The sequence below is a fragment of the Trachemys scripta genome, chromosome 8 (genome assembly GCF_013100865.1).
Source record: "Trachemys scripta elegans isolate TJP31775 chromosome 8, CAS_Tse_1.0, whole genome shotgun sequence".
Taxonomy (NCBI): Eukaryota; Metazoa; Chordata; order Testudines; family Emydidae; genus Trachemys; species Trachemys scripta.
This window is the reverse complement of record NC_048305.1, coordinates 22,204,717-22,220,858: the sequence shown is the minus strand read 5'-3', so window position 1 is coordinate 22,220,858 and position 16,142 is coordinate 22,204,717. Positions and strand designations below refer to the sequence as shown.

Sequence of the window (16,142 nt, the reverse complement as noted above, 5' to 3'; positions counted from 1 at the left end):
GGGGGCGAGGGTCCCTTGCCAGTTCTATCTGTTTTCTCTTGATTCCCCTTAATACCTATAAAGCAACTACATTCTAACTTTTTGCTTAAACAACCCTTTCAGCTGACAGGGGGCTGCAGACGGGAGTTTGACAGAGGGAGGCTTACGATGGTTAGGAAGACCCGCAACACCTGTGCCAGCACTGCTACTGTCTCCTCCACCTGTGCCTGTAGCCAGACAGAATGCCTAAGCATGGATGCCTCCACCCAGATCCTGGTGTGGTTTTGCAAAGACTGTAACTTGCAATTTCCACTTACTGATATCCAGGCTGGGGGGACCATCTAATGTGAGAGGTGCCTGCTGGTGGAATCTCTCAGGCAGCAGGTGGGAGAGCTACAGGAGGAGGTGGCTAGGTTGAGGAGCATCCGTATCCACGAGCAATTCCTCGACAGTGTCCATGTGGAGACAGCTGAGGTAGCTGCCCCAGTACACAGGACTGCTGATACACCACTGGTGGAGGAGGAGATGGCTCAGGGTGGACACTGGCAGCTGGTTACTTCTGGCAGCAGGCAGTGCTCCACCCTTGCTCCGAACCCTCCTGCCGTGGTTATAGGTAACCGTTATGCTCTTCTTGATACAGGAAAGAAGGAATCACTCCCTACAGTAAAGGAGGAGAAGCCTCGTACCCCTAAGGATGGAAAGTCTGCTGCCACCACTGCGAATAGGAAACGTAGGGTAGTGGTGGTCGGAGACTCTCTGCTGAGGGGGACGGAGGCGCCCATCTGTCGCCCTGACATTTCATCTCGGGAGGTATGCTGCCTGCCGGGGGCCCGTATCCGAGACGTTACGGAGGCATTGTCGAGAATTATCCGGCCCTCTGACTACTACCCCATGCTACTCATCCATGTGGGCACAAATGATACTGCGTGGTGTGACACTGAGCGGATCAAGAGTGACTACAGGGCTCTGGGAGTACGGGTGAAGGAGTTTGGAGCGCAGGTGGTATTCTCTTCAGTTCTTCCTGTCAAAGGTAGGGGCCCGGGCAGAGACAGATGCATCATGGAGGTGAATGCCTGGCTGCGAAGATGGTGTCGCCAGGAGGGCTTTGGCTTCCTAGACCACGGGATGCTATTCAAGGAAGGACTGCTAGGCAGAGATGGCGTTCACCTTTCGAGGAGAGGAAAGACCCTATTCGGACACAGACTGGCTAACCTAGTGAGGAGGGCTTTAAACTAGGTTCGACGGGGACAGGTGAGCAAAGCCCACAGGTAAGTGGGGAACATGGAGACCGGGGAAATGAGTCGGAAACAAGAGGGAGTGTGGGCTATATTGGCAGAGAGAAAGGAGAGTCAGGACAAAACTGGGAGGAAAGATCAAACCAGTATCTTAGATGCCTATATACAAATGCGAGAAGTATGGGGAATAAGCAGGAAGAACTGGAAGTGCTAATAAATAAATACAACTATGACATTGTTGGCATCACTGAAACTTGGTGGGATAATACACATGATTGGAATGTTGGTGTGGATGGGTACAGCTTGCTCAGGAAGGATAGACAGGGGAAAAAGGGAGGAGGTGTTGCCTTATATATTAAAAATGTACACACTTGGACTGAGGTAGAGATGGACATAGGAGACGGAAGTGTTGAGAGTCTCTGGGTTAGGCTTAAAGGGGCAAAAAACAAGGGAGATGTCATGCTAGGCGTCTACTACAGGCCACCTAACCAGGTGGAAGAGGTGGATGAGGCTTTTTTCAAGCAACTAACAAAATCATCCAAAGCCCAAGATTTGGTGGTGATGGGGGACTTCAACTATCCGGATATATGTTGGGAAAATAACACAGCGGGGAACAGACTATCCAACAAATTCTTGAACTGCATTGGAGACAACTTTTTATTTCAGAAGGTTGAAAAAGCTACTGGGGGGAAGCTGTTCTAGACTTGATTTTAACAAATAGGGAGGAACTCGTTGAGAATGTGAAAGTAGAAGGCAGCCTGGGTGAAAGTGATCATGAAATCATAGAGTTTGCAATTCTAAGGAAGGGTAGAAGGGAGAACAGCAAAATAGAGACAATGGATTTCAGGAAGGCAGATTTTGGGAAGCTCAGAGAGCTGATAGGTAAGGTCCCATGGGAATCAAGACTGAGGGGAAAAACAACTGAGGAGAGTTGGCAGTTTTTCAAAGGGACACTATTAAGGGCCCAAAAGCAAGCTATTCCGCTGGTTAGGAAAGATAGAAAATGTGGCAAAAGACCACCTTGGCTTAACCACGAGATCTTGCACGATCTAAAAAATAAAAAGGAGTCATATAAAAAATGGAAACTAGGACAGATTACAAAGGATGAATATAGGCAAACAACACAGGAATGCAGGGGCAAGATTAGAAAGGCAAAAGCACAAAATGAGCTCAAACTAGCTACGGGAATAAAAGGAAACAAGAAGACTTTTTATCAATACATTAGAAGCAAGAGGAAGACCAAAGACAGGGTAGGCCCACTGCTTAGTGAAGAGGGAGAAACAGTAACAGGAAACTTGGAAATGGCAGAGATGCTTAATGACTTCTTTGTTTCGGTCTTCACCGAGAAGTCTGAAGGAATGCCTAACATAGTGAATACTAATGGGAAGGGGGTAGGTTTAGCGGATAAAATAAAAAAAGAACAAGTTAAAAATCACTTAGAAAAGTTAGATGCCTGCAAGTCACCCGGGCCTGATGAAATGCATCCTAGAATACTCAAGGAGCTAATAGAGGAGGTATCTGAGCCTCTAGCTATTATCTTTGGAAAGTCATGGGAGACGGGAGAGATTCCAGAAGACTGGAAAAGGGCAAATATAGTGCCCATCTATAAAAAGGGAAATAAAAACAACCCAGGTAACTACAGACCAGTTAGTTTAACTTCTGTGCCAGGGAAGATAATGGAGCAAGTAATTAAGGAAATCATCTGCCAACACTTGGAAGGTGGTAAGGTGATAGGGAATAGCCAGCATGGATTTGTGAAGAACAAATCATGTCAAACCAATCTGATAGCTTTCTTTGATAGGATAACGAGCCTTATGGATAAGGGTGAAGCGGTGGATGTGGTATACCTAGACTTTAGTAAGGCATTTGATACGGTCTCGCATGATATTCTTATCGATAAACTAGGCAAATACAAATTAGATGGGGCTACTATAAGGTGGGTGCATAACTGGCTGGATAACCGTACTCAGAGAGTTGTTATTAATGGTTCCCAATCCTGCTGGAAAGGCGTAACGAGTGGGGTACCTCAGGGGTCTGTTTTGGGACCGGCTCTGTTCAATATCTTCATCAACGACTTAGATATTGGCATAGAAAGTACGCTTATTAAGTTTGCGGATGATACCAAACTGGGAGGGATTGCAACTACTTTGGAGGACAGGGTCATAATTCAAAATGATCTGGACAAATTGGAGAAATGGTCTGAGTTAAACAGGATGAAGTTTAACAAAGACAAATGCAAAGTGCTCCACTTAGGAAGGAAAAATCAATTTCACACATACAGAATGGGAAAAGACTGTCTAGGAAGGAGTACGGCAGAAAGGGATCTAGGGGTTATAGTGGACCACAAGCTAAATATGAGTCAACAGTGTGATGCTGTTGCAAAAAAAGCAAACATGATTCTGGGATGCATTAACAGGTGTGTTGTGAGCAAGACACGAGAAGTCATTCTTCCGCTCTACTCTGCTCTGGTTAGGCCTCAGCTGGAGTATTGTGTCCAGTTCTGGGCGCCGCATTTTAAAAAAGATGTGGAGAAATTGGAAAGGGTCCAAAGAAGAGCAACAAGAATGATTAAAGGTCTTGAGAACATGACCTATGAAGGAAGGCTGAAAGAACTGGGTTTGTTTAGTTTGGAAAAGAGAAGACTGAGAGGGGACATGATAGCAGTTTTCAGGTATCTAAAAGGGTGTCATAAGGAGGAGGGAGAGAACTTGTTCACCTTAGCTTCTAAGGATAGAACCAGAAACAATGGGTTTAAACTGCAGCAAGGGAGGTCTAGGTTGGACATTAGGAAAAAGTTCCTAACTGTCAGGGTGGTTAAACACTGGAACAAATTGCCTAGGGAGGTTGTGGAATCTCCGTCTCTGGAGATATTTAAGAGTAGGTTAGATAAATGTCTATTAGGGATGGTCTAGGCAGTATTTAGTCCTGCCATGCGGGCAGGGGACTGGACTCGATGACCTCTCGAGGTCCCTTCCAGTCCTATAATCTATGAAAAGCACTTTTGATGGCGAGGACATAGAAACACTTCAGGCCACGCTGTCCTAGCTGTACACCTGTCTAACTACTATTCAATACACTATATTTTGCTAAATTGTAAGCCCCTTGTCAGAGAGTGACTGAGCTTTCAAGAAAGGTGGGATTAGTCCCCCTTATGACTAAACAGTTGTGTCCAGGTTACGCCTAATGAGGGGTGGGGTAACGCCTGGGGTTGTAAGGAGATGTGTAGCAGGCTCGTAGTAAGGGAGTGTGGGGGAGGAAGAGAAATAAAGGAAGGAATTACAGAAGGGAAACTAGTGTCAATAGAGGCCTTTGGAACAAGAGTAGGCTCTTGGGATGCAGCCCTGGGGCCAGTGTTCCTGAAGAGGAATGGGGACCTGAGAAGCTGGATGAAGATTGTTCTTTGTCCTAGCTGTGGAATTTTTTGTTAATGTGACCCTTGGAAGGGGATACTGTTAGGCATATATAGAAAACTTGGTGGACTCACTGGTAACCCATTTGGGAGTAAACTGAGGCAGGGCTGCTCCAGCACCCTGCTGTTGCCATGTGGGGGTACTCTGGATGTGGTGACCTGGTTACATCCCTCTATCTGTATGTGAGGCATAGATGGAGCAGATAATGGTCTATATACTTTGGCTATACCGGCCTCCCTGTGGAGCCACTGTAAGAACTATGCCCATTGGGGGAAATAGTCTAGTTTTTACTATTGTTAATGTCTGTTTTCAAATATATGATTTCGGGCATGTCACACATTTGATGCAGTTTTCAGGGAACTTGGTTGAGAAAGAAGCATTCTTCCGAGACTGGGGCAGCCCCATAAATAGCCTTGTCTGGGTTTTATTGTCAGTGACAAATTAGAAAGTCTCTCACAATCAAAGTGGAGAATCTGACTTTTTATGTGTGTTTACATAACCGACAGCTTAATCTGTGGTGTAGACTGTGAGAGCCTCTATTGTGCAGAACAGTAACAGACCGAGCTCAAACTAAACAGCCATAAAGATAACAGATGGCCTAGTGCCCCTCTCTCTGGCACTTTTCCTCTGCTTCTCAAGTAAATAACGGTTGCTGCAGCCTTACAGAGCCCTGTGTCTGATACCTCTAACCCAGGGATCGGCAACCGTTGGCACACGGCCCACCAGGATAAGCCCCCTGGCGGCCAGCACATCCTTCGGCCCACACCCGCAGCCCCCATTGGCCTGGAGTGGCGAGTGGGAGCCGCAATCAGCTGAACCTGCGGACGTGGCAGGTAAACAAACCAGCCCGGCCCGCCAAAGGTTGCCGATCCCTGCTCTAACCCTTGGAAAGCGTTTGACTATTAAAAACGAGCCCCATAGAATGCTTATTACTAAAGAGAGGCTGATTTCTTTTTGAAAGATGGGTCTGATTTTTAAAAGGGCCTCAAATTGACCTCCAATTTTGCATCCATAAATAATTGCATTATCAATTCATTGTGGACACCAATTATGGCATTTCTGTGTCTGATTTTGGGACTGAACTTAGATAGATTTAAACAAATAACTATTCCTGCAATAAACTTTGGATATAAAAGTATCTGTAAAATTGGGTCCTAAGCATAAAGCTGAGTCTCTGGCCAGTAACTCACCAGCAATTATTCCAGTCCCTCATGGTGCTGAAGGGTCCTGGCTCCTGGTGCTGTGAAGTCACAGGTGATGGGAGAGCTGACTCATTAGTTGAGGAATGGTAAACAATCAAAATGTCAATAGGAAACAATTAGAATGTTATAGTAAACAATCAAAATTCCTTCCATGGTTTACTAAAGTGACTGCAAATCTCCATAGCAACACACTGGGCCCCTTTTCCCTCTCACATTGCTATAAATCAAGAAAAAAGAACAGGAGTACTTGTGGCACCTTAGAGACTAACAAATTTATTAGAGCATAAGCTTTCGTGGACTACAGCCCACTTCTTCGGATGCATATATGTAGTCCACGAAAGCTTATGCTCTAATAAATTTGTTAGTCTCTAAGGTGCCACAAGTACTCCTGTTCTTTTTGCGGATACAGACTAACACGGCTGCTACTCTGAAACCTGTCATATAAATCAAGAGAGATTCCAATGAAGACCATGGAGTTACACCTGTGTGAAGTGGGTGTATATAACAGAACAATCAGGCCTATGGTGGATTAATGCAGGAAACCTTCACTTGGTCATGTTTATTGGGTTACAAAACTTCATTCAATCTTCCTACTGACAGATTAATGTTTTTAACTCAATGTCCAACTGATATTTTCTTTCATTTTATGTCTTGTCTGTGTTTTGGTTCCAGGTGTTGCCAACCAGGATGATGAGTGAGTCCAGCTCCTAGTTGTTTATTAATTTATGCTTTTCCTCAATCTGTGGTTGGTAACAACACTGACCATTATATCTGTGTTGGAAAAACACTAAAACTCATGGGAAAAGAAAGATGAATAAAGCAGCCAAAACTAGCCCATTGCCATAGGCATGAGAATAAATTTCTGGGATTCAGATATGTGGGTTCCATATAGTCAGACTGAAATTCATGGACAGTTGTTGTATGGGATACAGTCTGTGGTTAGAGTGTGAAGTACAGAGAGAAACAGAGGAGATGAAATGTTAAGAAATCATGAGGCTATTAAACGTTTCTAATTTCTGAATCTTGCTTGTTAACCAGAATCTTTCATCATCACAAATTAATCCTTCTGAAACTGACATTTGATAAAAAGCAACAGAGGGTCCTGTGGCACCTAGGGTGCCACAGGACCCTCTGTTGCTTTTTACAGATCCAGACTAACACGGCTACCCCTCTGATACTTGACATTTGATAGTTATCCATATGAGGCATATCTTCTGAGTTTATGGGCTCTGTTGTCCAGTTACTGCCAACATCTGGGTCACACAGTACAAATCATACACCGTAGGAAAGGCTGTGAGCATCATATGGAAACTCTCCCATCCCTCAACTCCAACAGAGGATGATGAATCCGTAGCAGTAGGAGGGGTGACTTGTCCCTGATGCTGCTGGGAGACCCGTCTTTTCACACATCTTGTTATAATGGAAGAATATCTCAACCCAAGAAAATGGGCTTTTTTGTTGCTCATATTTAATTCCTCCTCCTGGGAGAGAGGAGTGGGGTTGACTAGTCTGTCTCAGAACACCAACAAAGAAAGTGTGTGCGGGGATGGATGGATGCTTTGGTCTGACAGATACTGAATATACAGAGGAAGACCCTCAGTTCAAAGGGGTCTTAAACCTGGGGCTTCATCTGTGGTTAAAAAAACCCCTCTTCCAATGGGAAAAAGCCAACAGAGCTCGCAATGTAATACCCACTTCTCTCCCTCTCTCCCCCCAATATGGTGGCCACAGGCCAACTTTCTGGGTACACTGAATTCTACTTTGACATTGTGAAGGTTCCATCACCTCTGCTCCTCCGTTGTTCTTCTGTACACAGCTCTTTTACCCTGGCTTTGGTCAGCTGGGGCTTAACATTTATCCCACTGAAAACTACTCATAGTTTGACAGCAGACAGATGCAGCAAATATGTCAAGTGTTCCTGCATTGCTTCTCCTATAGCAGGGGTTCAAAAACTTGGTTTGGGGCTTGTTCAGGGTAAGCCCCAGCAGGCCATGAGACGCTTTGTTTACCTGAGCGTCCACAGGTATGACTGCTCCCAGTGGCCGTGGTTCGCTGTTCCCAGCCAATGGGAGCTGCGGGAAGCGGCGCAGGCCAGGCCACTGCTTCCTGCAGCTCCCATTGGCTGGGAACGGCGAACCGTGGCCATTGGGAGCTGGGAGCAGCCGTATCTGCAGATGCTCAGGTAAACAAAGTGTCTTGCAGCCCACCAGGGGCTTACCCTGAACAAGCTGCAAACCAAGTTTGGGAACCCCTGTCCTATAGAAAAGGAATCCAGTTCATGTTAGCAGTATTGCACTTTGTTCTCAAACTGTGGTTTCCTCCTATAAACTGGAAAGATTGTGTCAGACATTGGAGACCAACCTCTCTGTTTCTCATATTGATAATTAATAGTCAATATGTAATAATTTGTTGATAATCAATAGCCAATTAACAGATAGCTAGTAACTGATAAAATTTTAATTGTGATTATAGTTTTGATGAGAATGGTTGTCTCAAGTTTAGTTTAGATTAATAATAAAACTCAGATAAGTCAGCCTTTGATTGGATTTTATTGATTAAAGATAGTAAAGACAGGACATTACACAGAGAGGTCTACAATTACTCACAACCGCAGAATGCCTTCCCCTGTAGTTGTCTCTGACAACCTGCTTCCAGTCTGCAAATGATCTCTTCCCCCTTCACAAATTATTTCCTTGTTACCCCTTCTTCTTTACCACAATGACCCTTAACTACTTCCTCCTTTTGGTACATACTTCTTCTTATCTTAGGTTATTTCCTAAGTCCTCTGTTCCCTTGTAACTTTCCAACTGTCTCAACACCTGGTAATTAGTCATTGTTTATTCCCTTATTTGGATCATTTTATTCGTTATGCATTTTGCACACATTTCGTGGTTAGTATTACTAAAATATCTGTTACAATAAGTTCAAAATACATGGTTACTGCTTGGTACAATTCCAGTTCTCATAGTTAGCCAAACTGCAAAGCATCATGGGACTCTAGCTCCCAGGCAAGCCTTAGATTTTTTCTTTGGCCTGTTTAGATGGCAGGCCTTTTTTATGTTTAATCTCTCATGGCATGTATCAATAAGAGGAAACTGAAAAAATAGACACTTCCCTTTTGGCTAGCAATCCCCATATAGCATCCATTGGGTTTCTTTCTGTCACTTAAAAAAAAAGAGTGAGGATGATAATTCCCAGTAAGGGTTGGTATAGTATGATTTTATGTTTATATTAGGGCTGTCAAGCGATTAAAAAAATTAATCGGATTAATCATGTGATTAAAAAAATTAATCACGATTAATTGTGCTGTTAAACAATAACGGAATACCCTTTATTTAAATATTTTTGGATGTTTTCAACATTTTCAAATACATTTATTTCAATTACAATGCAAAATTTACAGTGCTTATTTTATATTTCTTTTGTTTAGAAATATTTACACTGTAAAAAACAAAAGAATAGTATTTTTCAATTCACCTAATACAAGTACTGTAGTGCAATCTCTTTATCATAAAAGTTGAACTTACAAATATAGAATTATGGAAAAACAAAAAAGCATTCAAAAACAAAACAATGTAAAACTTTAGAGCCTACAAGTCCACTCAGTCATACTTCCTGTTCAGCCAATCACTAAGACAAACAAGGAGATACTGCTGCAGATATTTGCAGGAGATAATGCTGCCCACTTCTTGTTTACAATGTCACCAAGGCGTTCACATGGCACTGTTGTAGCCAGCATCGCAAGATATTTACGTGCCAGATGAGCTAAAGATTCATATGTCCCTTCATGCTTCAACCACCATTCCAGAGGACATGCATTCATGCTGATGATGAGTTCTGTTTGATAACGATCCAAAGCAGTGTGGCCCCATACATGTTTATTTTCATCAACTGAGTCAGATGCCTCCAGCAGAAGGTTGATTTTCTTTTTTGGTGGTTTGGGTTCTGTAGTTTCCGCATTGGTGTGTTGCTCTTTTCAGACTTCTGAAAGCATGCTCTCAGATTTTGGAAGGCATTTCAAATTCTTAAGCTTTGGGTCGAGTACTGTAGCTATCTTTAGAAATCTCACGTTGGTGCCTTCTTTGAGATTTACCAAATCTGCAGTGAAAGTGTTTTTAAGATGAACATGTGCTGGGTCATCATCCGAGATTGCTATAACATTAAATATATGGCAAAATGCAGGTAAAACAGAGAAGGAGACATACAATGCTCCCCCAAGGAGTTCAGTTACAAATTATTTAACACATTATTTTTTAACAAGTGTCATCACCATGGAATCATGTCCTCTAGAATTGTGGCCGAAGCATGAAGGGGCATCGGATCTCTGAGCTCTGGTCAAGTGTAGGTAGTCTCTTGGTCTATCCAAGGCCATGATCAAGTGTCTTGATGTTTTTGGTCTTCTGGCCTCGAGATGAAAACCTTGTCTTTGTTTCTGGGACCTTGAAGTGAAAAAATTCTCTAAGTTATATCTGACATGTAAGTACCTTGCAATGCTGGCTACAAAAGTGCCATGTGAACGCCTGTTCTCACTTTCAGGTGACATTGTAAATAAGAAGCGGGCAGCATATCTCCCATAAATGTAAACAAACTTGTTTCTCTTAGCGATTGGCTGAACAAGAAGTAGGACTGAGTGGATTTGTTGGCTCTAAAGTTTTACATTGTTTTGTTTTTGAGTGCAGTTATGTAACAAAAAAAATCTACATTTGTAAGTTGCACTTTCAGGATAAAGAGATTGCACTACAGTACATGTATGGGGTGAATTGAAAAATACTATTTCTTATCATTTTTACAGTGCATATATTTGTAATCAAAAATAATAATATAAAGTGAGCACTGTACACTTTGTATTCTGTGTTGTAATTGAAATCAATACATTTGAAAATGTAGAAAATATCTAAAAATATTTAATAAATTTCAATTGGTATTATATTGTTTAAGAATGCGATTAAAACTGCAATTAATCGTGATTAATTTTTTTAATCACAATTAATTTTTTGAGTTAATCATGTGAGTTAACTGTGATTAATCGACAGCCCTAATTTATATATAGGGTAATGTCTAGAGAACTCTACTTTCATGAAGTGCTTGATGAGAGAAGACTGTGTACATGGAGGAAGGAATAAAGCCTGAATGTTGAACTGTTTTGGCTCTTTCTCTTCTTATACTTAACACTGAACATATATAGAGAGAGATTTAATCAGGAAAATAATATAACCTCTGAGGTAAGTGAAACTGGGCAGTGATACTTAGGGAGGCAAGAACCTGAGAACTGCTTAGACAGGATCCATCATTTTCCTCATCTGTTCTATTTGTCATCACTTTAACAGCTGCAGCATCCATGGGTATGGCAATGCTGAATATCTTGAAACAGTGCCAGGTAGACAAGGATCAGGTCCTGTAGGACTATAAATCAACAGCAACGTGTTGAATTGAACCTGGAGCAACTGAATGTTTCAAAGGGGGGGTTAATTCTGAGCTATGAAAGAAAGGTAACTGTCATCTTGGAAACTAGTGGTTGAAGTTGAACAGTTCATTTTAAGAGATTTGGAGTATAATAGGAGATACACAGCTATCAGCCAATACATGCTGCATTTGTACAGTGCTGTTGTAGGGGTGTGAAGGAACCTAAGGTGTGAAGGAACCTAAAGGGTTTCTGCAACAATGTAAAGACAGTTTACAGAGTGGTTTATGGGGCCCATTATGAAAATTTCCACAAAAACCTGTACATAATCAGATTCACTGTGGTCAGTGGTTTTTTTTTCTTGCATCAACCCACAATGCTTATGAAAATGCAAAATTGTTTGGGACAAAAAATGAAGAAGCCAAAGGGGAGATTGAGAAAGAATATATCATTCCAAGCACAGTGGGACTTCCTCAAAAACAAACTTGTTCTGGTATCCAGTATCATTGGTGGCTTTTGTATGTGATTTCCTAATCAGGATGGGGGTTCTGACCTTGGGTATAAATATGTGAGCTCTCCCTCTGAGTGTACTTCATCTACAGAGCAGAGCAGAGCAGAGCAGAGCAGCTAACCTAGACTGAGCATCTCCACCATGAAGACAGATGGTATCTTCCTGGTCCTCACTCTGGTACTTTTATGTTGCTTCTCAGGTGAGTACTCTTTGCTGTAGCCTCTATAGAGCTATGTGTTTGCTGCTTCCTAGTCCTCTGGAAGCCTTGACTATTAAGGTCAATGATATTCTTGTTTTTATGAAGAATCCTGAGATCCGGTCTGTTTTGCTTGAATAGTAGACAATCCAGGGAACCATAAGAGTACAGGGTAGTGTTAATGTCCTTAAACAAAATCTCCCCTCTCCCATGGTGCTGTGAAATGTACCATATGACAATTGGTTGCAACTAGAGATGGTGGTAAAACATTCAATATCAAAATATCAATGACATTCAAAATTCCAAAAAACTTGGGGGGAAATTCAGTGAATTTTTTGGGAAATCCCCCTCCCCCCCATACACATACACCGCTTCATTTTTCAACCAGCTATAGAGAAGGTAGACATTTTTCAAGTTTTTGAATTTTCAATTTTTTAAAACATTTCTTATTAAGGCAAAGTTACCATAAAATGTTAACATACTACATCATACATTACTTATTAAGGATCAGGTTAATATTCAAATAACTTGGATACAGATGCCATATGTATAACTGGGACATCAAATTTGTGAAAGGACTCATTCCAAAAATAATTGAAATCATTCTGTAAGATGTTACTGAGAAGACTAAATATTAAGGACCTACTTAACATCCATTGATTCCTAAGCGTAAAGTTAACTTCCTGGCTTGTAGCTTTCCTGCCTTATTCCCACTCCTCTGCACGTCACATAGTGTGGAGCACTGGATCCATGCGCTGAGAACTCCTAAATAGTGCCAATGACTGAAAAGGTTTTTGAATGATCAGGCTTAATAGAAGAAAAAAATATTTTCAAATGTTGTAAGGGGCTATTAGTTACCCTGCATCTTCAGTGGAGCAGAAAACCTGAAAAATACATAGTAATAATAAGCAAATAATAAGCCCCTTCTTGTATTTTCAAATGGTGCAAAACACCACATGTGGCCCATTTGTTGCAGAAAAAGAGTTCAGTGAACATTTTTCTTGAATTAATGCTTATAACTTGATTTCCGTCACAGGGATTTGTCTCATTGTACGTTGAATATCCATATTTTTTCTCTAGGTGTTGCCACTGAGCCTCTGAATAAGGTTAGTCCAGATCTTCCTGTTCAGTAATTTTCACTTTCCCCTAATCATTAGTTAGTCATTAACCTAACCTAATCATTAATTGCATTGTGGCCAACTTTTCCATGTTGGAAGAAACACTAAAACTAGTGGAAAGTGCTCAGATATTAGTGATGAGTGCAGTCTAGGAACCTTCATCGAACAGAGTAGTGGGCACGGCTGGGTTAATCAAAAAGCAAAATCACCCCAGTTGTTATCATTATTGGTATTAGTTATTATATATTGGTTTTGTGGTACTTATATTTCCAGCTGGGATATAGGAATACTTATTTTGCAGGTGGATTAAAAAGTTCACTTACTATAGGAAAGAGACTATCCCCCTGTGTTTCATATGGTCAGTCACTGAGTTTACCAGATTGATAGTAGATAATTCCATAATGGCCAGCATGCCTAATACACCCCTAAAAGAATTAATAATAATAGTTATCATCATGAGGAATAGCTCAGTGGTTTGAGCATTGGCCTGCTAAACCCAGGGTTGTGAGCTCAATCGCTGAGGGGGCCATTTAGGGATGGGGGAGAATAGTTGGGGATTGGTCCTGCTTTGAGCAGGGGGTTGGACTAGATGACCTCCTGAGGTCCCTTCCAACCCTGATATTCTATGTCTAGAAAATTATATATTTACAGTTGCAGAATGATTGTAGTGCTTATCCAGAACCACCAAAGGGCAAAACCCTCCACTGTACGTAGTGTTTTTCCTTTCCAAATGCATTACTAACTACATGATATACATAGAGCATCATGGAAATGCAACTCTCACTGGGGCAAAGAGTAGTTCCAAACTACAGAGCACAGTACCCCAGAGGTAGGGAGGGGAGAAGTACCAGCAAAGACACGTGGAAAAATCCTACTCTCACCTGTGTCACAACTGTTCTTCTGCATATAAACGCCAGGGCTGGCATTAGGGGGTAGCAAGCACAGCAATTGCCTGGGGCTCCACGCCACAGGGGTCCCTGTGAAGCTGCATTGCTCAGGCCTCAGTCCTGGCTGGTGGGGCTCAGGGACCTGGGCTGCAGCCCCATGCAGTTGGGTTTCGGCTTTCTGCCCTGGGCCCCAGCGAGTCTAATGCTGGTCCTGCTTGGTGTACCCCCTGAAAGCTGCTCGTGGTCCCCCAGGGGGCCCCAGACTCCTGGTTGAGAACCTCTGCTCTAATACACTCCAAAATAATTAACAATAATAATCATCATGTATTCATCTGTGTGTCTAGAAAATTATATATTTATAGTTGCAGAATGTTTGCAGCGCTTATCCACAACCAGTAAAGGGCCAAGCCCTCATCTGTTCGAGTATATACAGGCCTGTCTGTGGCACCAATGGTGTGACGTATAGCAACAGATGTTTTTTGTGCCGCGCAAAATGGTGAGTAAATAGATCAATATTTTCTATTAGCAATAATTAGATCTACTACGGCAAATGACAGAGGAATGCTGAAAACATAGTGTGGTCAGAGAAGATTAATATGAATATATCTGTCCCACTCACATATCACATATTATACAACCCATGTACCTCTGTGTAATTCCACAGTAATCTTATGAGATGTATTGCTATGTAGGGACATTCATTTTTTATCTCTTTTTGTGTTTCAAGGGAAACTGGAGGCTCGCTTAACCTACGGCATGAGGGAGCATGTATAATTCAGGTAAATCCAAGTGTATTCTATTTTTCATTTACATAGTGTTTTTCCTTCCAAATGCTTTACTAACTACATGATATACATAGAGCATCATGGAAATGCAGCTCTCACTTGGGAGAGAGTAGTTCCAAATTACAGAGCACAGTACCCCAGAGGTAGGGAGGGGAGAAGTACCAGCAAAGACACATGGAAAAATCCTACTCTTACAAAAAGGGCCATGGGATGTGTAATGCTGACTTAGAGGAGACAGAAACTTGGTATGCCAGATCTCATCACCCCCAACATAAATCCCACCACTCTCCCTCCTCCCTGCCCCCACCTCTCCTCCAAACACACAGTGACTGTAAGCAACTGATTTATCACCTTTTGAAGAAAGAAGGGCTGATCTAACTGATAGTACTTCAGCTTCTGATTCCAGACAAAAAGATGTATTTCAGGATTTCAATTTAGAAGACAAAGCCATCCCCTCCCCCTGAAAGCAAAATATATTCCAACCCCAAGGCTGCCAACACATTAAAGGGGAGTAAACCAAGACGTGTATAAGAAGGAATTGTAAAACTCTATTAGTAGTATCCATGTAGTCTCTCTTCCTATTCTTGTACTAATGAGAATAAAGTAAACAGTAAGTGAACTTTTTAATCCACCGCCAGAATAAGTATTCTTAAATCCCAGCTGGAAATATCAGTACACTGTGAAGTCATTGATAGAAGCTAACTCCAGCCAGGTTCAGGGCTTCACTGTCTTATGGCACCACATAAGCAGATGCTGTCCCTGCCCTGAAATGCTTTCAAATCTCCACTCAAATAACAACTTCTTCATTTAGCAGATTGATTGCAGTAGATACCAACAAACAAAAGACCCACGCAAGATATCCTGCACACGGATCTATAAACCAGTCTGTGGAACTGATGGTGTCACTTACAGCAATGAATGTTATCTGTGTGAAAAAATCTTGTAAGTCCTTGAATATTACCTTTGGAATAACTGAATCAATAGTAAGAGATGCTAAGACTAGTTCTCTTGTATAAGCATTTTCTTTATACGGGGATATATCAATGTCCTGAGGTAGCTGAGTCCCTGACTCACATCCATATTCTTTTGACCTCTTCTGGTTAACCCCTGTGTCCCCAGGACACCATAGCTAATATAATCCACTATCCCAGGGGTGGGCAAACTTTTTGGCCCGAGGGCCACATCTGGGTGGGGAAATTGCATGCAAGGTCATGAATGTAGAGCTGGGGCAGAGGGTTGGGGTGCAGGAGGGAGTGCGTGCTGTGGGAGGGGGCTCAGGGCAAGGCGTTAGGGTGCAGGAGGGGTGCAGGGTGTGGCAGGGGGCTCAGGGCAAGGGGTTGGGGTCTCAGGGCAGGGGATTGAGGTGCAGGAGGGGGCTGGCGGGGGCTATGGGCAGGGGGTTGGGGTACAGGAGGGGG

General features: G+C 42.4%; 1 protein-coding gene across 2 annotated transcripts; it reads left to right on the top strand.

The window, feature by feature from the left end:
* Positions 1-11,807: 11,807 nt before the first annotated feature.
* LOC117881735 (ovomucoid-like) lies at positions 11,808-15,931 on the top strand. Of its 2 annotated transcripts, none has more exons than XM_034779368.1 (5): positions 11,808-11,937; positions 13,015-13,040; positions 14,302-14,435; positions 14,667-14,718; positions 15,539-15,931. In XM_034779368.1, the coding sequence occupies exons 1-5, from the start codon at positions 11,880-11,882 to the stop codon at positions 15,668-15,670; spliced, it is 402 nt and encodes a 133-aa protein (XP_034635259.1). In that variant the 5' UTR covers positions 11,808-11,879; the 3' UTR covers positions 15,671-15,931. The 2 variants fall into 2 exon arrangements, with proteins under 2 accessions (XP_034635259.1, XP_034635258.1); XM_034779367.1 differs by having other exon boundaries at positions 15,536-15,923.
* The last annotated feature ends 211 nt before the right edge of the window (positions 15,932-16,142 follow it).

What these genes read in the sequence shown, in the direction of transcription:
- LOC117881735 (XM_034779367.1), top strand. Translation starts at nt 11,880, where the DNA reads ATGAAGACAGATGGTATCTTCCTGGTCCTCACTCTGGTACTTTTATGT. An exon ending in ACTTTTATGTTGCTTCTCAG is followed by an intron (nt 11,938 to 13,014) that starts GTGAGTACTCTT and finishes TTTTTTCTCTAG; the next exon opens with GTGTTGCCACTGAGCCTCTG. An exon ending in AGGGAGCATGTATAATTCAG is followed by an intron (nt 14,719 to 15,535) that starts GTAAATCCAAGT and finishes TTCTTCATTTAG; the next exon opens with CAGATTGATTGCAGTAGATA.